At 35.8% G+C, this 27,971-nt stretch overlaps 1 protein-coding gene across 10 annotated transcripts in view; it reads left to right on the top strand.

Annotated features, from left to right (window-relative positions):
• Positions 1 to 27,971, top strand: part of REPS1 (RALBP1 associated Eps domain containing 1) — a 63,282-nt gene that overhangs the window by 10,733 nt on the left and 24,578 nt on the right. For all 10 annotated transcript variants that reach the window (XM_069010514.1, XM_069010517.1, XM_069010513.1 and 7 more), the window contains exons 2-8: positions 5,096 to 5,219; positions 9,090 to 9,289; positions 17,679 to 17,832; positions 23,956 to 24,083; positions 24,559 to 24,721; positions 25,029 to 25,092; positions 25,943 to 26,097. In XM_069010514.1, coding sequence (XP_068866615.1) covers positions 5,096 to 5,219; positions 9,090 to 9,289; positions 17,679 to 17,832; positions 23,956 to 24,083; positions 24,559 to 24,721; positions 25,029 to 25,092; positions 25,943 to 26,097 — 988 coding nt within the window. The remainder of the gene's footprint in view (positions 1 to 5,095; positions 5,220 to 9,089; positions 9,290 to 17,678; positions 17,833 to 23,955; positions 24,084 to 24,558; positions 24,722 to 25,028; positions 25,093 to 25,942; positions 26,098 to 27,971) is intronic.

Below are 27,971 nucleotides of genomic sequence, written 5' to 3'. Positions count from 1 at the left end.
AACTGTATTTACTACAATGCCTAAGTACCTAATAAGATAAATGTATGTATTAGAGGTAATTTTACACTTGCTGTTCAGTACATGAACATTTTCTGCTTCACACTGCCTGAATATTAAATATAGTAGTATTTTTTATCCTTCATAGATGCATTTTGCAAATGATCTTTGGATAGGTGTAAGACTGTTTAAGTGTTTGCAATGTGCTGAAACATAGAATTCAGAGCAATACTTGGACTGTTCCTTTTAGTGGCATTCTTTTTTTTGTCCTGTCTACAATTGTTTTTTTTGTGTCCCACCTTGTGCCAAGCTTTGTGGAGCTGTGTGGAGAACTGGGTCAGAGACTTGACTTGGTTAAAAATAACTCATCAAAAGAAGGATCTTTGTCAGTTCTCTGTCTTGTTCCTGTTGCACAGTGCTGTCAACAGCTGTTGCATCTGAGAAGCTACCTGTCAAGTGAGATTTTTGAAGAGAAGTTAAAAATTCTAACTAGTATCAGCAGACTAATCGGTATTGCTTTGTCCAGTTGACACTAGGTGAGAGACTGTAGTTGGAAAACTGTGCCATGCTGTGGTCAGCAATTAGTGAGGTAGATTGAGATAAATGAAGTGACAGGACTTGATCTAACAGCAGATGCAGAATAACATGATTATAAGGTAATGAATTGGGAGGAAAAAAATGTATTCAAGCTAGGAAAAAACAAATGAAAGAGATTTTCATAGTTCTTCGTTGTGTAGTGATGGTCACAGGTTTTTTTCTGCTACAATAGCAATGATTAGGAAGCATTTTTTTAACTTATGTTACACATCCCTGAATTACATTCCACTGTAGAGATGTGGCTAGTTTTTGTTGTAGCTGAGATGAGTGGATTACATGACTTGAGGAGAGCACCATTGTAGGACAGTGTGTTCTAGTACCCAGTTTGAGGTTGTATTCCAATAAACTTTTAAATTGGAAAACATTCTGTCATATGTTTTAAGTTTGCAAAGAGCAAGAGAGAATTCTCATCAATGAACTGCTGTGTATGATACACAGAAATAACATTACTGATATGATAAATTTTTAAATTTTAAACTGTGAATTTAAATCTATCCATAATCAGTTACATTTTTATTAACTAACAAAACTGAAGCAAGTTATTATATTTAATTTTTATCTTTTTTGTACCTGAAATAAACAACTTTTTAAAATGTAATTCTTGTTTTTCATTTGAAGGTTATTGTTAATATGCACAATAAAACTCAAAATCGTTTTCTAAATGTTGAAGCACAAGTATGTTCATATGGTTTGGTTTAACTCAAGTTCGTATTGAATATTGTATAATGAATGTGAAAACTTGTTTCATATTTCTGGTGCGTGGTTTACATGGTACTGTTCATGGTGGTTGTTTAATTTAAACCTAAGACCAAACTTTGTTACTGTAAAGGTGATCACTCACTTAAAGAGGTTGTCTAGAGAGGTTGCAGAGTCTCCCTACTTGTATATACTCAAAATCCCAACTGGACACAGTCCAAAGCAACCTGCTGAGCCTGCTTTCAGCAGGGGGAGTGAAGCAAATGATCTCCAGAGGACCTTTCCAAGTTCAGCTGTTCCGTGATTCTATGTAGGGTTTCTTTGTGTTTAACAATTTTCATGTTTATATTTTTGGTGTAAGACTTTTTAATCAACACTGTCCTAGTTTGGATGAGATGATACGAAAGGTCCTCCTCTAAGTTTGTTCACTCCCCCTCCCATTAGCACACACCATGTGTGTTGTAACTTCCAGCCTGCAAAAGTAGTCTTCAGGTCTTGCCTCTTGCTACTCTCTGGTATGGAACAGTAGGTACTTCGGTAACTCTCTCCAAGCATATGAAATATTTTTATCTTTACTGTGTAGGTGGCATGCATGTTGCTTCATTTATTGTTTTAGCATTGTAGTCATCCCTGTTTAAATACTGTTGTACTTTTGCATGAATAATATTTACAGATAATGGGCTTGATTTGCCTTGTAGAAGAACCTGGGGGCAGGGAGACTGTGATATTGTGGAAGACTCTCCCAGAGAGATTTTCTAAGTTCTGGGAAGTGTGTTTCACTGCATTTGATAGAGATATGATTTGTTCCACTTCACCTGGAATTTGTAAAGGTTCACAAGCCTCTCCAAGTTCCAAGGGCCTCTTATTTGAAACCTGTAAGGGTTTTAGAAGGTACGTGCTTGAAACAGTGCCCTTTGACAACATACTGCTTCCCAGCCATGTCTGGTTTGTGCCAACGCCTGGTATTTCTGATGCTGTTATTACATCTCTGTGGTATGATGACTGAGCATGCGATTTTATAATTTACAGCTACTGCACAGAGATGTGTTTTTGTGGGTTTTTTGTTTGTTGTTTGGGGGTTCCTTGGTGGTTTCTATATCAAGGGCTTCCAGCAATTCTGGAGCTTCACAGAGATGTTGGCCTTATTCTAGTTAATTGCAGTAGTGTGACCTCAGGTTCTTCGTATCTAAGGAGATTAAAACTGTTGTGAAGCATTTTGTCTTGAAGATGGCTCTGCATTCCTTGAAGAATTTAGGGAAATTCCTTATCCTCTCTCTTCTAAAGCAGATGAAAGCCCTAAACCTAAATCTCAGAGAAGCAATCCTTTGATAATTTTTGATTATTATTCCCCCCTTCAGTATAGCTTATTACCTGTTGCATGTTTAAATCCTGCTTCAAGGGAATTCCAGGTACACTGTTTTGAGTATGTTTGAGCATGCTGTCACTCAGCAGAGGAGTTACCACTAGATGTTTGCATCTAATGATTTTACTCAACCATCAGTCATGTTTCTAGTTAGGTTATATTCTGTATTTGAAACAGAGGACTCCTTTAGTGAATTTGATGCCTACTTGTTCAGCAGCAGAAGAGCATTCTTTTTTGGGGGAAGGGTGGGGGGGGCGGGTGAGGGTTTGTTTGGGGCTTTTTGTATCCTTAAGCTTTTTGCTTTTCTTGATACTTATGTCTGGTGTATTTATATATATTTACTTTGAATCCATGCTTGCCTTTCCTTTCTTATACTTACCTGTCACAGTAGCTTAATTGTTAATTCAGTTTTTAACTGAAGTTTTTTTTTTTTTTCTGTCTGGCAGTACTGACAAGCTCCAAAAGAAGGTAATTTGTAGTTGAGCAGTGGCTTTGAAATTGCACAAAGCCATTACTGCCTAATGATTCCATAAGCTCAAAATGCCCATATCATTGCTTCTTTTCATAAGACCCATGAGAGTCTAGTTAACTCATTTGTTGGTGCTAGGCCACTGAATCCACAAGCTTTTTCTATTTTGGGTGTAGTCCAGTATGTGGATGTTCCATCAGTCTTCCAGCATACAATGCTTTAAAAAAAGAAATTACTGGTTTTGATTGGTAGCTGTCTCTTGACTCTCCACTGCTTTAGCTCTGCTAGTTATTTAGACTCAGTATAATTATTTTGGCATTAGGTTGAGTAAAGGTTTAGATGTTGATGCCTCAGTTTTTATTTGAATTGTCATCTGTCAATTTACACTGTCCCTTCTTTCCTGGTGGTACTTTTTGTAGTCCAAGCAACCTGTTGAAATTAGTGTATTGCATTCAAGTGTGTTGAATTATTTTTTCGTTTGATGGATTTTGGAAAATGCTCTGTTATCCCCTGACTTCTCTCCAGACATCGTGCTGCAGAAATACTTCAATGGGAAAATAAAAATAACAGAGGAGCTATGGGACAATGCGTGAAGTGTGATGCAGACACAGAAAACTGATTTAATGCAGTAGGTTTTGTCCAGCAGGATTTTAGCTACATGTACAGCCCTAGACCTGCTGATCCTCTTGGGACTTATTTGGAACTAAGTGTTTGTCAGCTTCCCACACCTTCCTGTGACAAGTTTTACATCAGCTTATTTTCATGAGGTTCCAGAATCCTGGTGCATGGCAAGGAGATATCCAAGTAGTTTTTTGTTGAGCCTGTATCTAGCTCAGCTGTGGTTGATAAATTTATCTGATTCATTGGATGTAGTTACTGAAATCTGTTTTCTGATCCAGTGGTGCTGAAGCACACAGGCTAACAGCTTGTGCTCGGGTGGCTCAGTTATTGCTATGTGAAAATGTAATTCGCTTCTTCAGCTGGAACTTGCCTGCGAGCAGGGTTCCTCTGCACTCAGAATTGTGTCCTCTGAAAGCTGAGAAACCTTTCAGGACAGCTTTCTCTATGTCCAGTAGTACATCCCATTAGATAACAAAATGAGCAGATGTGAGATGAGAGACCAGGTTTTCCAGCAAGGGAACATGACTGAGCTCAGGTGGGAAGGGCAAGGACAGAAACTAATGCCCATGGATGTAAACTAGTCTGAGATTCTCTGCACTGATATTCACAGGCAAAGTCTCATGAATCTTTGTGCCTGAGATGAGATTGAAGGAGACAAACTAGTAGTATTACAAAAAGATGATGGGTCTCTAGAGAAATATCAAATCCATGGGATTAGATGGGATCCTTCTGAGCATGTTGAGAGAGCTGGCTAATGTTGTTGCAAGCCATCTTTCTCTTCCAGTATTGTGGAGCTGAGGGTTAGGTCTCAATGACTGGAGAAAGATGTTGCAGTCATCTTCAGGAGTATAAAGGAAGATTTATTTGGAGAACTGCATGCTGGTCAGCTGCAGTTTGGTCCCTGAGGAATTGTGGAGCCAGTTTGCTTAGAAGCCATTTCTAGGCATATGAATGTGAAAACAGTAATTAGGATTACCAGGAGTACTTCTCCACCAGATTGTCTGGAACTGTGGTTGAGGAGAGAGAAAGAGTGATGCCATCTATATTGACTTCAACAAGGGTTTCACTGTGGTGATCCAAGAGCATCCTTGTGTCTCATTTGGAATATTGCAGTCTAGATGAGACTGCTCAGTAGGTAAAAAGGCAGTCTGAATCATTTAACTCCGAGAGTCTGATTAGCACAATGACCTGGCACAAGCTGGCATGCCCTTCAGTAAGATTGCAGGTCATCGTTGTGGAGGAGGATGCAGTCAGTATGTTTGAAAACATGGCATGCTACTCTGAAATGTATGAAATCTGTATAGCAGTTGTGTTTAAAATTTCTTTCTGTAAGTAACTGTGTTTCATTTCAGATTATGGAGCTCTGTGGTGCAACAAGACTTGGCTATTTCGGAAGAAGTCAATTTTACATTGCTTTGAAACTTGTTGCTGTGGCCCAATCTGGTCTCCCTCTAAGAGTGGAAAGCTTAAATACAGGTAAATGACAGGATCGGGGGAGTGGGGATTGAGTTGCTGAGTGCAATTAGTGGTAATTGGCTCACAGATTCTTATAGAGTAACATTGTAAATTAGTGTGATATGTCTTTTTTACATGTTGCTAATTTAAAAATGTGGAGAGACTGAGAGAGTGTTTTCTTACTGTACAGTAAATATGAGTTGAAATAAGTACTGAATAACTATTGCATTCACCATGGGAATAATGAACAACTTGTACCTACTACACAGGACCGAGTTCATTCTATAGATTACTGATGTGAGAAATTGTGTGCTGGGTCCTCTGAGTAAAGTACTAAGAGGAGTAATGTAAACTGGAAGAAGAATGCAGCATTTGCAGGTTTTTGTAGTTGCTGCGTTTCTGAAGCCTTGACTGTGACAAGGTGAAGGTTATCTTTTCTAACATTACATTTCTTTGCACTTGGTTTGACAGTTTTCTCTCTTAGAGCAGGTATGAAGATTAGTTTAAGATTCTTTCCTAGTGGAAAACCTGATCTGTAAAACATCTTCGAAGTCTGTAATCAGCCAAATCACCTGTTACCCTACTTTTCAAAGGTCAGCTGTGGTGTGGGTGGTCAAATAGAAACAGGAGAAAGACATTCTAGGAAGATGGTTTAGAGCACCAGGAAGAGCTCTGATGGGAGGCCCTTCTGTAGCCTTCTGAATAAGATAAGTGGATACATGTCCTTGTTCTATAAGATGAAAAGAGACTTAGGAAGATGAAGTAGTGAGTTTTAAGTCACTGTAGCCCTTGCATTGTAGTACACAACTCACAAATTAAAAATATCATTGGAGCACAGTTTTGACTTAGAGTGACTTTCCTAGTAGATTTCATGTCTGTAGAATAATGTTATGGTTTTTATATGCTAGTAAATAAAAGAAGTCTTAGGAGGTTTTCGTGTCTAAAGGATATAGATTAAACAGCAGTTAAGGAGACTGTTAGAAGCAATCTGATATGACCATAGTATTTGACAAAGCTATAAAAAAGAAAGGAATCACTGTGTATACTTTCACAGTTATGTTTATTCTAGGCTTATACAAACTGTTTATACTGCTTTCATGGAGTTTTGTAGCTTTTTGGAAAAGTGCATTGTTTTAGTCAATGTTTTGCTAGTATTCAAATTCCTTTCTGTTTATAATCCACTGTGTGTTTATAAACCATTTCCCTAGTTTTCCTGATGAATGCTCCCAAATCTAAAGCTTTAGCAAGTTGTAGCAGAATGCCCTAAAATCAGAAAGCTGGAAAAAGAACCTTCGACTTTTAATACTGATGAAACTGGAACTTGATCAAACAACTGTGGAATCTCTCATCAAATGCCTGTTGAAGAAGGGAAAAACAAATCCCTATGTAGGCTTTTTCCAGGGGTTTTATAAGCTTGGTTTTATTTTAATGCAAGATACCTTAACCAGAAGAAGCTTTTCTATTTTAAAAAAATGGGAAATAACAAGACATTTGAAGAAAAGAATTGAATGAAGGTACAGAGTTAATTCCAAAATATAAAATATGCTGCTATAAAGTTAACAGTGATTGGAATTTTTATAATTTCACATTGATAATTTCCTTGTTTCATGACAATATTACAAATACTTGTAACGATTTCTGGACTTCTAGGAATAATTTTCTGTAACTGGTTCCAAGCCTACAAAATACACCAAGTACAATAGAGAGAACATTTATTTTTATCCTAACTGTTTTTAGCTATGGTCTGTTGCCTTGGTTGCAGTGGTTCCAGTCCTATCTATGAATTTCCTGCTTCTTGTTGTAACAGCTAACTCAACAAGTAAAACGCAGCAGGCTGAAGATTCATAAAATGATTCTGAGCTTTGCAAACTTAATTCTGCCCACAGTCCATCTCCAAAATGTCTTGAAGAGGAACTGTTAGAGCCATCCCAAACTAAGATGTATATTCTTTCTCTCTTCAAACATTTTAAATTAGTTAAAGCTTTTATTTTTGGACATCTACGTTTTAGCTCTCCATTTTATGCATGTTTCATCGATTTTCTTAATTTTCTTCATTCTTTTATCTTGGGATTTTCTTTCACTTTCCTACTTGTTTCTTTTGCTTTTTGGTGTGTGTCTTGTCAGTAGACAAGAAATTTGCTTTATCTGAGTTGCTGAGTGGAAACTCAGTCAAATTTTGAATACTAAGTCTAGCATAAGTGTGGTCCAACTGATTCTTAAGTGAGTGCTTTCTTGATTACTCAGATGGGCAGTAGAGTAAGAATACTGGCATTAGTTACTATACTACAAGCCTCTAAAGCTGTTGTTCCTTTGTCCCAGAAAATTTTCCATCCACGAAGCTAAAAATTGAGACATGAATGAGTAGTGTCTATTTCAAAATAATATTTATTTTCTAAGTATGGAATGCAGGCTTTGGTGGAAGAAAATGTTAGGAAGGATGTGGGCATAAAAAGTACAGAGAACTCTTTTAGTATATTCAATATCAAGGGTTAGTTCCATTCATGACAACTCTCACACTTATAATTGAGGGTTTTCTGAACGATAACGAATGTTGTAGTGTTGAAATGAGATTTTTCTGCTGTTATGGGAAAAAGTCAGAGAGGAGAGAGGTAAAAATAGCAGGTTAGTCACATAGGAACTTAGTACAGCTAAACAAACCTATATTTATCTGGTCTTGCTTTTAAAGACAGTAGAGTATTTTGTTTTTCTTTTGAGTCCTCTATTATTTTGTGACTTGTGCTGGCACAGCTGATTGCACAGACTTCCCCTGTGTCAGTTGGATCATCTGGTGTCTGTATTTTCCTGGTTTTGCAAACATACACATTTTCATGTGTATGCAATGACTTTTTCACTTTCTGGCTGGCTGTGGTTTGCTGTTTAGTTATGTTACTTTCCTGCTGCAACATGGGGTACAATGTAATAAACTATGCAATTTCATCTCATATTCTAATATAGTTGTAGTACCACTGACTCATTCTCAGTACCAGAAGTAATTTACGTAAGCAGTCAGCAAGCGAAATTAAATTTGAGCCATGCTTGTAATTTTGTTTTGTGTTGGAAACATAATTTCCAAGTAAGCTGTACAGCAAATTCACAATTTATGTTTATTTGTAGAAATCTTGCAGTGGGAAATTAAAGGTTTACATAGGCTCATTTTTATGTTGGGCTACTCTGAACCATAAAGCTAATGGCTTCTAGCATTTTGTAGAAACTTTGCATTTTAGTTGTTCATATCAAAGTGAGGTGACATTGGGATGTTTCCAGTTGTATCCCAATTAGCTAATTTAGCTTTTGTTGTAGAAAAGCATGCACAGATGTGTTAAAGCAGTAGTCACACAGTTGTGATATGACTAGATTATCTTATCTGTTGTAAATATGAACATGACATTCTCACCAAAAGATGATGCTATATGTAGTGCAGTATTTTAGCATTTGTTTTGCTGATGAGCCATTCTTTGTGAAGACTCAAATTATATGTATGTGCTAGAAATGGTAGATACTTTGATAGAAATGTTGAAAAATTTTGAAAATCACACTTCAGTAATGAAATGTTGAAAAAACTGACAAAAAATGAGCTAAATCCAGATTATCTGATTATTGCTGCATTTAATGCACAGCTGTAGTGCAAAGCAATGTAAAGTGCAAAGTGGAGCAATGTGAAGTCATCTTTGTGTACCAAAGTCAGAACTTGGGTTGCAGAATTGTGGAGTCTAATGCAGAATAGGTATTTGCTTTTTCCAGCTGCCAGATGTTGGCTTGACTGTAGCAGCAGTCTCAGTGTGTAAGTAATTGAGTCACGTGTGAAATTTTAACTTCAAAATTGAACAGTGTTTTTATTTCTAATCATCGTATTTATGTATAGTCAATGTCCTGCTGTGTTTTTTTTAACAGTAAAGGACCTCCCTCTTCCCAGATTTGTTGTGTCAAAGAATGAACAAGAGTCAAGACACACAGCCTTGTATTCTTCAGATGCTGATAACCCAGCTTCATATTCAGGTGTGATTCCTCCTCCTCCACCTGGCAGGATACAAGTCAAAAAAGGCTCTGTGAGCCATGATGCGGTTCAGCAGCGTACATCAACTGACCAACAGGTAAATTAACTTAAAAGATTAAATGGGACTCTCAATCACTGCTGTGTAGATGTCAATTTGATAGGGCTTCTAAGCTTTGTTGCTTTCAATATAGTTTCTCAAAAATAAATATTACTGATATACATGAAGACCATAAATACCTCTGAAATACTTGCATGTAGGCGACATTTTTTATGAAGTCTTAAAATCCATGTTTAAAATAGTGGAGGTAGTGGACAAAGAATTGAGACAGCAAAGAGATTCAGTGTGTAAGTTAGGATGGCACATATAAAGTTGTAGTCATTATTATATTAACAGCTCATTTATTAAATAGTTCCCATCAATTTACTGGTCACTGGAACAGTAGTACTGAGTGCTGTGGCAGACTGAATTTCTAGTCCTTCAACATGCTCCAATACATGCAAATCTGAAATATTGTATTTAGAAAAAAATCTGTAAATTTTCACAGTTGCTTTTCTCTGTCTCACATTTTATTGTTCAGTAGTTTAACTGTTTAGGAGAGACAATGAGAACCAGAAAAACAGACCAAAGTTTTCAAATAGCTTTTTTTTGTGTTTTAATAATGAGAAAGCTGGTTTCTTTTTGTTCACTGGTTCTTTGATCTTCAGTGACAAGATGTCTGAATAAATGAAAACTGTAAAGGCTTACAGCTCTGCCCTCTCATACATAATTCCTTGGGTTTACAGTCTTTATGCTTTTTTTCCATGGGGAAATCCTTTCTGATTGTCTTTTCTACAAGCAAGAAACCAAGTACAAATGCTAAATTTTGCTCTGTGTGTGTATTGAATGACCTGTTTTCTTCCCTGTGGTATGCTTTTTTCTGGGCTTATTTTGTGAAGAATCGAGGAACTTGAAAGTGTCCCATAGTCATTCTGGAAATCCAGGAATTACTCATAAGCATTTATTAGTCTCTATGGAAAAAGCCCAGACTGATCCAATATAAAGAAAAAGTAAATTAGTAGAGGAAATCCATAATCAGTGTTTGGCTGCCTCTTCCTTTCTTCCAAGGGGAGGATGGGGAATGTAATGGAAAAAGAGCTAGCAGTAGGTCTCAAGATACCTTTTTGCTGTCTAGTTTTGCGTAGGTGTGCTTGAGAGAGCTACCAAGCATTTCACACGTTGCAGATTTCCTAGATCTTATGGTGAGGTTTTAGTTGGGTTGAAACTATGTTTCATATGCTTCCATCATGATGTAGAGTTTATTTAGTGAACAGTTGTAATCCGATACAGGAATCTGTAGTGGCATGAAAAATAAATATGGTGTTGGAGGTCTTGAGGATAAAGAAGTCACGTATTCACAAAGGTGTATGTGCATCATCCCAATTCCATTTCTCTGTCTTGGCTGGTAGAAGCAACTTGGTATCTCTTTTTCACACAAGTCTGTCTGGGATGATCAGAATAAAGAAACTCTGTAAAAGTCCTCTGAGACATCTGGCCCAGAAAACAGACTTGGGACAAATGTAACAGACAACACAGTGCTGAGTCCAGCAATTTTAAGTTGTGTTCATGGTCTAGAACGTTGGGGAAGTATTGTCTAGTTTTGCACCCTGTTGTAAAACTGAATGTTCTGTGGCTCATGCTGCATTTCTGACTGTACAATGAACCCATCCAAGAAGCCGTCTTGTTCCAATCTAATAATAATTGATTAGGATACCAGCTTAGAAATAAGCTGAGAAAGGGGCTTGAGCCCAGGTTTCTCACTTAACCACATAAATACTCTAATTGGGTTATTTTCCAGAAGATGAGTACAGCTTTTATCCATGTTTTCATGGAAATTGTTGATTTAGTTGTCCTCACCTGAGATACCATTGATATACCATTCAGATTTATAAAATCTAGAAAAAGTTTCAGATTCTGAATTCTCATGCCACCTTTTTGAGCGATGAGTATGAGAAGAAACAAAGTCTGAGAAGTAAATCACAACCTGCCATCTTCCTAGGGATCACTCTTCTTTCTGGAGGAATGTGTGAGTTAAGCTTGGATATTTCACTCATGGAGCTTATCATGTAGTTGCTAGATACTCCATTAACAAATTTGGGGGTTTGTTTTTTCTTAAATTGTTTGTTGCTTTGAGAATGTGCCCAGCACTTGAAAATACATTGATTTCTTAAAATGCTATGGCTGAAATATTATTTGTATGAAATCATAAGGTATCTTTATCTTTAAAAACTGGGTTCATATATGCAGCTTTCCATATTAGTGAGATTTGTCATGCATAGTATAATATCTCATAATCACAAATAATTTATGTAGAAGAATTCCACTTAGTATGGTGTCTATTGAAATGTCCTAGCTAAAACTATTTCTTTATCAACGCATTATTTTGGCAGTTCCCTCAATGAACTTTACTTGGAGGCAGGGAATCAGGAAATAGCAGTCAGGTTGTGTTTCCAAAGAGTAGCTATAAATGATTTTGTGGTAGCTTTTGTAGTTTATAAATACAGCACTGGGCAGAAGTTTATATCTTTTTAATATTGTTAGAAGATGACTGAAGTCATGCCCAGCTGTCATGGAAACTACAGAACTGATTTTAGGAGTCTAGCTGAATAAAAAAAGATGCCTTCACTCACTGGATAGCATGTTAACTGCACATCGTAGTGGAGATAAAACACTGGGTGAAAATATTTTTTTTTCTTCGGACAAAATTTCTTATTCCTATAAAATAGAGACTAGGTAGAGTTGAGCACTTCTCATGACACTGTGACATCTATACAAGCACTTTGGAGACATAAGTATGCTACCACAGTGTATATACATATCTATACCTTGATAGTAGCAGCTATGTTACTAAAACTGTTAGTGTACTGAAAACTTTCTTAGAAGAGGTAGCAATGTTGAGATTAGGAAGAATTTTGTGCCTTCTGAAAGTAGCTCACATGTGACTAAATATTCTCAACCCTGGAGACATTTTGTGTTTTGCTGTTAAAGCCAAGAAGCAAATACTTTTTCCAGTTTTGTTAGGTATGATCCAGATGTTGATCAGAAACTGCTTTAGGATACTTTTACCTCTTTTCCAGGAAAGGGGAGTATCTAGCTTCAATAGATATTGAGACTAACATCTGAAAGACGTGTCTGACATACACTTACAGGCTGAACCTTGCTATATCCAGGTGAAAATAAAAGACAAAGCTGAAGGTACCCCTCTGCCTATGGGTGCATTAAGCATATTACTGGCACTCCAGATCATATGGATTTATTGCTATGTCAGTGCAGCCTTAGGAGGAGACAGCTCAAATTTGGTACCTGTAGCAGGCAGAATTTGATCATTTTAATTCTTTCAACTGTATGAAAAGTAGTGTGACTTTATTCTAAGGTTTTGCCAGTAGCTCATTTCTGTGCACTTCTGTTTTGTAGACTAGACAGGTAATTTCAGATAAAATATACCTGGTATTAAATTGTTTACAAGTATAGAACTGGACAAGATCTCATTTGCCTCTAACCCTTTATTATTATTATGAGAAATCATACTGGATAACGAGTTTTTTAGAAGATCAGGGTTCTTTCTTGAAACTGCAAAGCCTTTTATTCCACACTGGCTTTGTTGGGGAAAACTGTTCTAGAGCCTTAGTAGAAATATTCATGGGAGTATGGTGGGAATTCCCACTTAGCTCAGCCTGTTCATTTAACAACTCTGTCATTAGTATTTGCTGCAGGGCTCTACCAGTATTTACAGGAAAACTGTTGGATTCCACTTTAGCTCTGTTTCGCTTGACGAAACAATTCACAGTCTCAGTTTCATTTCATAAAATAGTTATCAGTAATCCTTAATCCTTCTCTGCCTGTGATCCAATTTGAATTTGCACTTATTGAAAGTATTTTGCTACATTTGTGTTTCTTGTTCCAAATGGTAAGTCACCAGTATTAATACTATTTTGTAGGTTTCTTTCCTGCTTCTGCTCAATATATTTCACCTCATATCCCTTGGCAGCTGTGAATGAAGCAAATCTGTCATACTTGACATATTGTAGGGGTTTGATAGTTGGCCTGTGCATCCAGTCCTCTCATTATTGCCTTTGGTATTAACTTTCATTATGCAAGAAAAACTGTATTTACTGTTTTAGAATTTAATAGCTGACTGTTCCCTGTGTCCTGAAAGGGATTGCTGCCTTACATTTGTTGTCACACTTCATAAGCATGCTGTGTAGTGTGCATAATCAGTTACCTAAAGTATCAAATAAGGTTATTGCCCAAATCAGTCATTCAGGAGCATGATTGGAGACTTCGCTTCAACCTCCTAATTCCCGTTTAATACAATCCAGTTTTGTCCCTGCTATAGCCAGTTCTTTTACACCTTAGATCCTTTTATTAATCTCCACATTGTTGAAACTATCTTGTATGACACCCCACTGAGGTATGCTTAACTTCAGGTTAAATGAAGTGCAGTTCTTTTGTTGAGGAAATCACAAAAATGCTAGCCAATTTATGTATCATTTCTCATGCTGTGATTGATCCCTTTTTCATTTGTCTCTGGTTTAATTATTATTTTCTTCAAAAATCTAATCCTCTAAAACTTTTGAAACTGCTGAGGTCAGACCAGCCAGTTTGTAATTGGCTGAACCACACATCCCCCCTTGAAAAATGTTTTTAACCTTTTTTAATTAACATGCTATTTTTAGTAACTTCTTGTCATTTAAAAAAATATCCAAGTATTGTATAGTGTCTTAGTTTTATAATTCCAGTCTGAAAAAAATAATGCTTTTTTACAATGTTTTTAAATGTGGTATTTTTTTTCTTAATTAAGATGCACTACTTAATTTTTGCCTGGTAGCTATAACCTTTTTTTTTCATCAGTTATTGACAAAGATGTTCTCATTAGTTTGATTTAACATGAAAACATTAACCATTTATGTCAACATGCTTTTATTTAGATATTTTCTGGAATCATTTAAAGAGGTAAAATAAGTGGCTTAACAATAGTAAAAGACAGAATGTTTTAATTGCTTTGATTTTTATTGAGATTTGTCTGGAGGGAAAAAATAAGGTAGTGGTTTAAATGTTTAAATATAATTGCATTGAAAACACTAAAAAAATTATAAAAATATAATTTTAATAGTAGCTGATCTAATAAACATCTACTGCAATGTGCAGACACTGAGTAAAATTTTCAAAGTCCCCAAAGAGATTAGGTGGGTAACTTCAAATGCCCGAGCTACCAGTAACCTAAATAATGCAAACTGTTTTTACATGGTGTGATTTGGAAGAGCAGATAAGTTAGGTTCTGTATCCTAATTACCTTTTAAAAATCTGATTCTGGATGTTTCAGGCTTTGAAAAATAAATAATTTCTTTTATTAATAGATCAGACAGGTGAAAACAAACAGCCCTGCTTGCTCAGTTGCAACAAACATGCTCATAAACTCAAAACACTCTCAGTTTATGAGAATGTGTGTTGCAGCTGAGGATCAGAGTTGGTTCTGATGAAACTACTGCCTCTGTTTACTAAAGTGTGAAGCTCAAGACAAAACTGAAGTGGAAACTGTACAACAAACCGTGTTTTCTAGGTACAAGTGTATGAAAATGATAGCTTTTTATCCACTGCAGAGGCAGATACATAGTTATTACCCTATATACAAGGGGTGAATGAACCTGTGTGTAGTTGCAGTTTCAGTAAATCTCTACTCATGTTTTGCCATGACTGCTTTTGGATGAGAGTCAGTGTTTCTACTGTCCTGCCTCCTCCATCTTCCTTCTTTACACTTGCATCAAGCCATCAGTATTTTGGCCAAGACATTTGATATGTACACACATATTTGTGTGCATATATATAAATATATTAAAAGAAACCAACTAAGGCTCTCTTAAGATTCTAGTAAGCTAGGTGAATGAATACCACAAGTGCTATTTGTGAGTGACTAGGATTGCACAAGGGAAAGATGGTGCCACAGTAATGCTGTCTAAATTGGTTTAAACTGAGTTTAAACTGGTTTGAGAATGTCTATCTTGTGATGACAGTAAAGCTGAAGATGTGTGTTGTCCCCCTTCCAGAAGTTTTTTGATACCAGAGCCGGTGACATGCTTTTGCTGTTCAAAAATTTTGGAGTCTGTAAGCTCCAAATCAGTTGTGGGAAATCTGTAAATGCTCAGAATTCCAACATGTTGTCTTCCACATTGAGAACAAAGTTAATTATTTCCTATAGTAATTTGTGCTTCTCATGATCTGATTACTGTTATTACATGCTTTACAGAATCACATGAACCACATGTGAAGTAAAGATTTAGAAAAATTGAAGTTGAGAATCATATTTACAATTTCTTCCTGTACCAGCATAAGACCAGCTGTTAGGCAGAGGCTTACTGAAGAGTCACAGTGCTCAGCCTAGGGCAGGGCTGCTTCATGAGGACTGTGTGTCAAGTTTTAATGTTCACATGCAGTTACTACAAATAGTGGGTAGTTTCCTTCAGGAAACTATCATACATTTGCCTCAGGTTTTCTTCAGTGTCTTTCTGGACCATCTGCTTTGTAAGAGTACTGGATTAAATGAGTAACATCTGTGTCCAAGCATAGCTTTCTCTAGGTCTGCTCCATGATGTTCTGTCTAAAAAATTCAAACATCCTTCAAATCTTGTTTGATAAAAGATGGCTTGTATAAAAGCCAATGGAAGAGGAAGCTTTTTGTAGGTTTAAGTAATGCAGTGTCATGGTTTTCCTATCACCTGTTGCACAGTGCTAAGCACAGTAGCCATTCAACTTCAGTTCCATTTTCCAGCCTGCAAGTGGCACTCTGAGTACCCTGACACCTTCCCCTCTTGCCCCCATCTACCTGAGAGGATAAGAACGCCCTGCCATTGAAAACAGATTTGTCAAGTAAAGGCAGCAAGAAGAAATCTTCAGGCAAATTTCAGAAAGGCATGTAGCTGCAACAAAAAAGGTCTTGAGTTGGTGAAGGTACTGTGGAAGAACAGTAACTCAGACTGTGCAGTCAGCTGATGCCTCAATTAAAAGCTGAAGTGAATTAGTATTGCTCCCAGCCACTTAATAAAACTCTTTGCCAGTGTGTATGAGCATGATTTAAACACTTGGAATGGAAATCTTGTGGCCTAGAAACGTAGTTGGGGAAATCTGACTTGATGGTCAGAACTTCCAGAAAATACCTCATCTGCAGAACCAACCAAGGTGGCTTTGCTTCACAGGGAATAGGAAAATCAAGAGCCAAAAAAGGCAAAAGTTTACATCAACACATAACCAATCATTGTGGCTCTAAAGCTTTTTTTGTTAGGATGCATGTACTTTTAGAATATACCTTGCTTGGAGAAAAGCTTGTTTATGGCACTCTCTTACTTTTTTAAAAGACTTTCAGACTTCCGTAGATGTAATATTGTTTAAAAGCTTAATGGTTTTTGAATATTAGGCAAAGTAAATCAGTTTGGATAATTTTGGGGAAGCCTGCAGTCAGTCTGTCTGTTGGTACTTGATAGTATGTTAACATCTGTTAACGTAGAATGCCAAACTTTCTGTGTACTGCTGAAATAGATTTTGAGATTTTTGGCTTTGTTATTACTTTTCAGGATATTTGGAGTTCAAGATTTGCTTTTTTGTCCTTGTTTTTATTAATACAGTTCAGTTCAAATTGGGAGAACTGGCAAACAAGAATGTCAAAAGATAAAGATATAGGGGAGAAATTACTTTCTACTACATAAATACTTTGTACAATAGAAATCATTTTTCCTTTGTATTTTATTTGAAATGAAATTAAGTGGTAATCTGCATGTCTCATTAGCACTGATTCCATGAGCATGTAGAAATTGCACATATGATTCTCTTTTTTCCCCACCTGTTCAGGAAGAGTATAGTACAATATGGGATTAAAGAGAAGCATGAGCCTTAGCATCAGGGCAACGTTACCTTGTACAGCAGAGAAGTCCTAGATGGCATCATTCTTTTTTTAAAAATTGCATCTATGTTTTTGTATATTAAAAAACCAAGTGTCCTGTCTGGTGATTTTTTTTTTTCAACAATCCTTGATTCTGTTTTTTTTAAAATGAAAATAAATGACTGTGAATCGTTCAATGAACATTTGGTATGATAATAAAATGTATAGTAAGTATTTCTTTTGAGACCTGGTTTCAAATGTAACTTTTATCACAAGTGAAAGTGAGTCTTTACAATCTAGTTTCCTTTGTAGCTAAGTCATTTAACTCAGCACTGCTGTTGTTTTAAGAATGCCAAGTTAAAAATATTAGATGACATTTTTTATGTAAATGTGTCCAGTCCTAGTCATACTGTATCTGACTTCTCCTGTTCCCTCATTTTAATAAGTACTAAAATTTTCACTCTCTAAAATGAGAGTTAAACTGCAGTGATGGTTGTTTCTAGAAATAATGGTTTTAGATAGGCTTTTATGTATTTAGTTATGTAGTAAAAAACTTAAAAGATTCCTTTGTTTTATTAGGAGTCCACATCTCCAGTTGTTTCACCACAGCAATCCCCACCAACCTCTCCACATACATGGAGGAAGCACAACCGCCATCCCAGCGGAGGGAATAATGAGCGACCTCTTGCTGGACCTGGGCCTTTTTGGGCTCCATTTAGTGAAGTACAACCAGGTATAAATGTCTTGTTATGCTTCTGCTGTAACTCAGAGTTGTGGAATTCTTAAATAAGTAAAATAAATGAGCTTAGGACAGTTTATCTTTGTGCTTTCCAATCCTGGAAATTTCTTGCAGATTCAAGTGTCTGTGTTGATAGCAGCACTGTAGAATCTGTGGTCTTGCGTATGGCAGATCCATACATGGGAAATGCTAAGGGTTTGGAGGGAGGAAAAGAGAGTGTTTAAGTTTCCCAGTGGAAAGTTTTTAAAAACAAACCCAAATCCTGTTGAAATTGTGCAGAAGCTGTCAGTATACCTGAAAATGTGAGTAGCTCAAAGGAAAGCAGCAGATTGTTTGTTTGTTTGAATTATATTTCTGGTATATTCGTTGAATTGCTAGAACAATTAATTTGATTTCTTTAAAGTTAATGTAAACAACTGAAGCTTCTGCATTTCCAATTTGTCAAGCTAGAACCAACCACTTGTTTCAGTGAAGCTTTTCATCCTTTAGTGTTCTTCATTTAACCTGAAGACCCTCCCTGTTGTTGTATCATTGTATTCAGATTTAAAAGCTTTCTCCCTTTGTATCTCTTGTTTTAAAAAGTTCTGTTTTCTTTTCTGATACTTGGCAGTCTTAATAAATTTGGGAGCAATTGTAATTCAACTTTTGACTTTGGTGATACTGCTGAATAAGATGTTGCATTTTATAGGCTGTAGTTTGAGATTGAACTGTGATTGCTTGGTTTACTTCAGTTATGATATTCCAAAATTGGTCTGTTACATTTCAACCATTGTCATTCTGTAGTTCTAAGCATCCATGGAGGAACAGGACTTCTATTAGAATTGCTTGGATGAGAAAATAAAACTTTAGAAGTGAAGTGGGTTGTATGCAGAGGTTTATGCCAGTGTCCTGAGTGTTGTTTGCTAGTAAGTCCTAGTCAATTTACAATTAAAAAAAAAAAAATTATTAGTCTACTCATTGCATATATAATCCCTTCTAAGGGTTCAGTCCAAGCACTGTCAGCACACAATTTCTCAACGTTTTTTCTCCTATAGTTCAGTTTATTAGTGTTTCTCTAAGGCTGAAATACAGGTATGTCTGATTTCTAAGTTGAGAAGTTTTTCTAACTTAAAAAGTCAAGTACTCCAGGACAGTATGCAAACTCTTCCTAGTGTTGAAGAGTTCAATATTGTTATCTTAAAAATAAAGTTGTAATACCATGATAATATTTCAGTTTGGTAGTGGTTTTCCTGTGATGTTTAATGGGTTAATTTTTTAGATATTGTCTGAGCATATTTCTGAACAAGCTCAGTATTCCCCAATTTTATATTCCATACTGGAACACATTCATAGTTTATTTAAAGTAATTTGAAGATGCAGTTATAGAAGGATTGTCTGTTCTGGCAATGCTAAAGATAAAGTGGTTTTTCATATATTAGTTTAAGAAAAATTGTCATCATAATTTACTGTGGATGATCCTTTTGCACTGCAGATCATTAATTATTGCTTTGAATTTGAGCTGTTGTAGGCAGTTCATATTTTTTCCCCCTCTCTTGATCCTACATTTCAAGGACAGTGTTTATAGCAAATTATGTTCTCATGACATTTAGATAAAACCAGACAGGCTGTTGGATAGTTTTCTGAAAACCAGCAGTACAAACTCATCTTGATTCCAGTGCAAGATGTTTTTGAGAAACCAGGTGAAGTGTTATAGTTTCAGTAGGACTGTGCCATTTCACTTGTGATCCAAGAAAAATGAGAACCCAGGTCTCTCTGCTTGTATTTCACTTTATTCTCGAACATTATTTCATCTACTGAGGCTGTCAACTGTAATCATGAAACCTCAAGTCTGAAAATGTTTCTGGAGGGTCAGATAATAAACAGCATGTTGCCTTAAACCAGAAGGGCAAAAATCAAATCTCAAATCTAATTTTTTTGTTGGAGAAAGATGTATTTAAACAGGAAGATTCTGACTTATGCATAGTAAATGTTCCATTGCATCCTCATACTCCCACTATGAACAAAGTTAAACAGTGCTTTCTCTACTAAATTGGGCTGTAGAATAATTATTAGATAATAACTCAATTGTTGGTTTTAAAAATCTTACACAAGATTTTAAAAATCTTGTCTTCCATTGGAAATCTAAAGCATAACTTATAACTGTAGTTGTCAATTTCTTAAGAAAGAAAGCCTGTTCTTATCATAACAGAGCAAAAGAATTTGGATTTTACAATTCTTCATCACTATGTTGTCCAGTAATTCAGTTGGGATAGTGTTAATGATGCTTCATATGTTACTGGTTTCTGAGGCACTGTGACAACTAGCTCAGTGTGCTTACAAACCTGAAATCAGAAGCCAAGGCTTGTTACCATCTCTCTTCAAGAATTTTTGTAGAGAGAGAACCCCAAAGGGTGCATCTATTTTTCTTTAATATCAGGAATTAAAGTTCGGTGACAGACATTGATTACCTGTGTAGAATATTTATAGTTAGCTCAGGTCTCATCCTGAAATGTCACAGTCAAGTCTGTTAAAACCTGAGTCTCTCAGGTCCTCCAGGTGCCTCTGATTTAGCAGTTTAAGATTAACATGATTTTTTAACAGATTTATGTCCCTACTCTGGCTTGCATTTCCAATGTGGAAAAATCTTCACAGAATAATCCACTGGATGACTGAACACCTTGTAGGAAGCAGAATTGTATATGAGATGTGAGCTTCCTGTTCCTATGGTTATAAGAGAGCAAAAACTAATAGTCCATACTTCTGCCTTTTCATCTTATTTTGCACTACAGCTCCAGCTGCTAGAATGTTGCTGATGTTGACAAACATGGAAGAAAGAACCCTTCCCTACTTCAAATGATAGTTGAGTGGCATGTCAAATGTGAAAATTATTTTTTATTACCTTGTAGTCTGTTGGGACTAGATGCAAAGCAGAATATTTACGTTGGTAGTATTCAAATAATCAATGAAGTAATAATAATGAAACAAGTAAAAAAAAAATCTCAGATCTTAGGTTCTGTCCTAGGACATTTGTTAGTTTCTTTGGCATGACATCAGAGTTCTCTGTTGATATCTGAATACATATGAGGAATTGCAGCCCTAAGCCACACTAAGCCAGACATGTTTCTTTTCTCTTTGGGAGGGATTTTGTAGCAGTTTGAACATTTCAGGGATAGGAGGGAAACATGTCTACTGTGCTAAGAGTTCCCTTGCATCTTTAGGGCCCTAAGATATTTACCAGGCTGGCAGGGGACTCAATAGTCCTTTGTCCCCTAGTTAATGCTTCAATAACTGATGATAAAGGGCCTTGTTACAAGCTATGTATTACTCCTACCTGGGCATAAGAGCTCTCCAGCATTTTATCTTATTGTCAGAATTGTATTCAGCTCTGGTTTTGTTTCAACACAGACTGTTGATAAGGAGAGCTCTTCTTAGTTTACAGAGTTAGTTGAAAATGTAGTTCTAGTAAACCCATATTTATCTCGTTATTCAATAGTATGTGTTAACGAGAAAGAACATTTGTTACACTTCTGTTTAGATCTCAAAGGAGGCAACTTTTATTCCAAAGGAAATGAGATCATTTTCCATAAGTTATCAATGTGTTAGTAAGATATTCAAGCTATAGGAAGATATAGAGCAGCTACAGGAATTTGTTAGACCTTCATACTAAACCTAGAGCATTAAACTTCACCAGCTTGTTCAAATCTCATAATAGGTCTTAGGCCTCTTCTCCATTCAAAGTGGTGTTACAGGTGTTTCCACTGATGAAGATGCACAGAGACCATTGAAGGCTTTCTTCACTGGGTTACAAATCATAAGGTAAAAATAGATCAATGGTTTTGAGTCTTTTCTGTGACCCAGAGAAATTCCAATTTCTCTTCCACCTCTCTGTTTCCAGTTTGGTTTTGTCAAATTGAGTTACTGGCTGGTGGTAGTCCTTGAGTATGTGTGTAGATCCAGGTCTCCATGGTAACTAGTAATCTTTCTCCAGTGTTCTCCAGGTTCTCCAGCCATTCCATTCTGTGTCCTAAAACATTGCATTGGAGAGTAAATAACAGGAACAGTAAAGCAAGAATGTTCTTGCTGGCATTATTTGCACAGGGAAGAAAGGAAACAGTTCTTTCAATACTTGTAAAGTACTCTGAAGGTATCACAGTTTGGTGCTGCTGGCATCTCCATTGCTGTCAAAGTACTGCTTTGGAACAGATATTGTGCTAAGTGGGATATGAATTGAACTGTACCAAGACCAGTTGTTGGGAGAAGTGAAGGAGGAGTAAACATATATAAGATTAGTGGTGGTAATGTCAGTGTCTGAGAGGCAGAGAAGGGGAAAGCCAATGTCTCAAAAATAAATTTGAGTGTGGCATATCGATAGGACTGATGGGAAGGTCTTGTCTGCATCTGACTGTCTGTTAGTCCTGAAAGACACAAGGTGGAAAGAGACTGAGCTAGTGTTTGAGAGTTAGGTGAACTACTGAAGAAGAACCTCAAAGCAAATAAAGCAAAGTCAGGTGCATTACCTTTGTTCTCAGCACTTTTGGATAAAATCACTAGAAGCTCCAGGCCACATCAGGAGATTCCAAAAGTGGAGGATGAATTTGGGACAAAAGGAGTAGTTAATAGTGCCTTTTTATCATATTCAAGCTAACTTAAAAAATCTCCCATGAAAAAATATCTTGATTAAATTCTCCTCCTGCAAATACTACCTTTTACTCAATGTAATGCAAGATTAAATGTGTTCTGCACAATTATGACTATTGTATGTAGGAGAAGAGCAAAGATAAAGTGTTTCTAAGCATTTTTCTTATTACTTTTCATTTATGGAATGAAAGAGTAATTGCATGTTGCAAGATATTAGATAGCAGCACTGTGTACTAACAATTATACTGTCACTTAAGATGTTAGTCCTCAGCATGCCTCACAGATTCTCAGATTTCCTTCATTCTGTTTATTGCAGTGTAGTTTCGTAAAGCCTTCAAGAACCTGAAATAGTTGATGTTTGTCAGCATCATGACAAGAAATTCTTGGTGTTTATTGCTTGAAAGTAAATCTTACTAGCAGGATTAAATTTATGACATCAGTGTCCTATTTCTTGTTGTGTGGAGGGCTTACAGGAACTCACAAGAAGCTGACTTGTCTTTTAAAAGGAAGTCTATTTCTACATACAAGGCAGAAATTCTTATTTAAGTATGACTTTATTTGGCATATTTCAAGAGAAAGCATTTAATGGTACAAGAAGAGTAGATTCATCAGTTTCACAAATGTTGTTTAGATTTAAGGAGTTCAGCATTTCTTTCAGGAAACGAGGAGTAGAATGAAGTCCTGGGATTCTTCTAGACTTGTTCTAAATGGTTTGTTTTCTCTCTGATCTGAGTTCCTTAAATTTTTAATTTGCAACTGCAATTTTAAAGAATCTTGGATGTTTTTGTATGTAGAGCAGTGGATGGCCATATCTTTCAGTAGTTGCTTCATTGTTATTTTAATATTAAGACATTGAACGTTGGCAGTACTTCAGAAGTAGATTATAGCAGGTGAATCTCTGTTGTGCTCCAAATAGTTAATACATAGCAGATATCAGCATTCTGTATGGATGCTTTTTATTAATTTTGGCCTGTTTTTAGCAACTGAGTTAAGTTACTGCAGAAATTATGTAGAGGAAAAGGATTATCTGTGCCAAAAATCCTGATTCTTAAAAGGAATTCCCAAGACTTTCTTTGAATGGCAGACTAAAACATAGAAAAAAGTTCAATAATGACAACGAAGTCGAATGCTAGTATTGTATGCCACTTTTAAATAGTATTTGTCCATATAAGTGTTGCTCATTTCAATTAAATGAAAATGTGTTTATTAACTCATTCAAAAACCCATTAAATGGGTAAAAGCCAAATTACATTTTCCATGTGTTGCAATAAGCTCATTCCTCAATTCTGTCTTTTTAGTGCAGATTGAAGCTAACCTAATGTAAAAATCTACAGGAGTGAGATGTCAGGAGATTAAGTTTGTCACCTTGGTGCAATTTGGTTTTCATTTTTCTCATTATTCTAGACCATAACTCCCTTACAGGAGATATTTCCATATCCATAGTTCTTTCTCAGTTTTCAAGGTTGTCTTTTGAAAAGGAAATGTTTCTTCTACTTTCAGGCTCATCTACTTCTAGTGATCCCATATGGTCTGGCCATTCACCACCACCCCATCAAGAAAATTGGGTCAGTTTTGCAGATACCCCACCAACCAGTGCTCTTTTAGCCATGCATCCTGCTTCTGTCCAGGTGTGACACTTTATTGGTATTTGATTTGCTTCATTCAGATCGATGTTGCAATCCTTGGTTTTTTTCCTTCATAATTTTCATTGCAGATGTTTACTGTGTATCTGTGCTGTAGTCTCTTCAGTGCTATTTGCCCAACAGATACTTGTTTCATTGAGTTGCCTTAATTTGGAATGATTAAATGAAAGCTACTAATTTTAAAAATGTCAACAATTATGACTTTAAAGCATTTGTATTTAGCTTTTTATGCATATGAGCCATACTTTTTTTTTTCCTGCTTACATACCTGCACTCATTCCATATGTATCAGTGTGCAAAAATACCCTGTCGTTATCCTGGAGATGCAATCTGCCAATGGCTTCCTGCAGTTTTTAAACTACTGTGAGATTTAACTATGCTTTATATTTTGAAGGCAAGAAGTTGAGAATTCGTAGAAGCATTTTAGGTAGATAAACTGAAGAAAAATATTTCATTTCAGGACCAGACAACAGTACGAACTGTAGCATCAGCTACAACAGCAAATGAAATTCGTAGGCAATCAAGTAGTTATGACGACCCCTGGAAAATAACTGATGAACAAAGGCAGTATTATGTTAATCAGTTTAAAACCATTCAACCTGATCTAAATGGATTTATACCAGGTAAGTTATTCTTTATGAAATATAATTGTGGGTGCATCAGTTCTGTTACAAAGACTTTGTTTTGTACTTAGACTTGCATACTATTTTGAAGGAAGATCTGCATTTTGCTGATAATAGTGTACTATAGTTCAGTGTAATTCAAGAAAGACTAGAAACTGATTTACCTTTTTCCTTCATTTAACCCTAGTAATTAGTGCCATTTTCCCCAGAACCTTTGCTAAACAACTCCTCACCTTTACAGTAAGTCTGAGTCTTCTAATGATTTCACTTACCTTAAATATTAAAAAAGACTGTTGCCATTTTTCAGGATCTGCAGCTAAAGAATTTTTCACTAAGTCAAAACTACCTATTCTTGAACTTTCTCATATTTGGTAAGTGTGATGATTGTTTAAAATAATTATTAATGGTAACTGTTTAGAAAGATGACAGCTACTTGGTAGACATCTAATAATTACTTAATAGAAAGTGTTAAGTAAAATTTCACTACCACATTAGTATGTTCAGTCCTGCTCATATTTATGCCAGTATTGCTTTAGTGGGTTTTAATGGGTCTAGGCTGGTACTATTTACAAGGCACTTTGAGAAAATTTAAAACTCTTCACAGTTAGAAGCAATTTGAGCTTTTTATTGTCAAAAATGCATTCAAATTTAAATAATTAATTCCTTATCTATACTTATTTATTCATTTATGTCTAAGTAAATTTAAAGAAGATAAACACACATATTTTTAAATACAATTTGTGTTACACGATGACAAATTTAGCTTTGAGTTTGTGCAAATCTTCTATTTCATTGTATTCTGGAATTTGTACTGCATCATGGCATGCTATCATTACATGGCTTACCTTGGCAGGTGTTATCTTCCTTTCAGTGTAATGATTTGTTTCAGGTATTTTTCCCATTTAAAATAAATCCTGTTGCATAGCACTATAATTTCAGTAGTATACTTTGCCAAAAATCTGAGGCCAATGATATTGTGTAGTACTGTCTTAAATGGGTTAAAACCAGTGAGAAATAAAAGTCACTTTTTAAATGATCTGTAAACTCTTACTAATGAAGGCTCATCATCTTGAAGAGTAAAGCATGTAGTGCTAATATGAAGTGTTTAGTAGGATAAAGTGAATGATAAACTTTGCTCATCCAAGTAGCAAAACAGAAGCCTGTCTTTTGGAAATAAAATAACCTTTAGAAATTTTATTTATACCAAATTTTCCTTCGTAGGGAGCTGTCAGATTTTGATAAAGACGGTGCACTGACATTGGATGAGTTCTGTGCTGCATTTCATCTGGTAGTTGCTAGGAAGAATGGGTATGATTTGCCAGAAAAGTTACCTGAAAGTTTAATGCCCAAACTGATTGATCTGGAAGACTCAACGGGTAAGATACGGGTTCAACACAAATGTCAGTATTTTAAAATTGTGGTCTAATTGTTACATTATATCAGCAGATATTTGTTTGTATGAGCAGAAAGCACTTGTCAATATGAAGTAAAGCATAGTGCAGTTTTTAGAAGTCTTAGTGCTCAAAGCTAATTTGAGCATGTACATATTTCTGTAGAGGGCAGTTATTTAGGAACAGTACACATACACTATTACATTTGGAAATACTGACTGTGTCCTTTAAAGGTTAAGGAAAACAAAATTGTCACAGTATGGATTTTATTCATGACCAGCTATTTTATTCCAGTTTCCCAATCCAGCTATACTTTAGACTCGCTTTCAAATGAATATGCTTTCTGTTCACCCTCATTTGTGAAAATACAGCATGAGTTTTTAAGTATTGAAGACACTTAGAGAATATTCCCAGATTCAATGCTAAGGGCAGGATAGGTCTTTAAGAGTGCAGGATCAGTACCATAGACTTTTTTTTTTTAAATTCAACTCCTGACTTGAAAGCAGATTTATCCTTCATTGTGTTGGCACCTAGTTGTTCTGCACATTGTCCTTTACCTTTGGGTACTCCCAGAAAAACCACTGGATGTATGAGTTCTGCTTGTTAATATGTGCCAAAAACTCAGTCCTATAACTGAAAAACAAACTACTGTTCCACGTAAAAGTGGTGTACAGGTACTATGATTTGCTAGAATTTTGTATCTATTCACTATACTTCATACTTCAAAGTATTCTTCATACTGTGTGTGTAGGTTGTCAAAGACTTTAATCTCAAAATTATTGATGAGTTCTTAAACTAGATACTGTATTTCTTATCTGTGCTTTAATAATGAAACCGGTTTGTGTGGGAGTAGGTTTGCTCTTCCAAGAGCAGCCGCTGAAGTGTTTTCAGTATGAGTAAGCATTTTGCTGTGATGAAGATATTCATAAGAAGTAGCTGCAGTTAATTGGGCTAATACCTAGCAAATGTCTAAAACCTTCCCATTCTCTCTATTTTTGTATTAAAGTAGTGATCAAGCAAAAATCTTGGTAGTTAATGAAATAACATTTATTTGTATAAACCATTGTTACTAGGAAAAAAAACACAAAAAAGCCCCAAAAACTCCACACCCAACCACTATATTTGTAGTTGATCTTCTATTGCCTTTATTGGTCGTAGATTTCAGCTGAAGTTGTCTGGAAACTTTATACATCAGACACTAAACCAAAAAGTGTTATGTGTATGTTTACTGTTCTCACTTTACAGGCAACTTTGTTCATATAAAACTTCTGACTTATTTTCATGAGGTACAAAGTGGTCTTTCAATTTGAGGGAAAACTGCTTTTAAAAGTTTTTCCCTCTAGTAGGAAGTTGCTCTGTTCTAGTGAATGTTAAAAGGTTACCTTGCTATGTAAGCCATGCTTAAAAAATAATAAAATCTGATTGATACTTTATTCTGCAGTTATTCAGAGCTACAATGGAAAAATTAAAGTTCTTGCAAACTTGTGGGGTTTTATCCAAATAGCTTTATTTTATTTATATATTATTTGGTCAACAGCATTGGAAATAGCTAATATTCTCTAGCACATAATATGATTTTTCACCAAAACTTCTATGTTGAATAAAATACCTTAGACGAAGTTATTGATGTGGCTATAGTTTTATGTTTAGTTACAACAGTCTAAATCTCCAGTATACATTTACTAATTTGAAAGTTAGTGTTAGGTCTGTCTATTGGACATGCTGAATTATATGAGTTTATCTTAAGGACTGTCAATCAGCCTGGAAAGATGAACCAGTTAAATTTTGGTTGTATTTCAATAAAGCTTTCTTCCAACAGTTGTCTTAGAAACTATAAAGTGTGACACCAGAGTGTCTTT

Source organism: Aphelocoma coerulescens, chromosome 3 (assembly GCF_041296385.1).
Source record: "Aphelocoma coerulescens isolate FSJ_1873_10779 chromosome 3, UR_Acoe_1.0, whole genome shotgun sequence".
Taxonomy (NCBI): Eukaryota; Metazoa; Chordata; class Aves; order Passeriformes; family Corvidae; genus Aphelocoma; species Aphelocoma coerulescens.
This window is presented reverse-complemented; position numbering and strand designations above follow the sequence as displayed.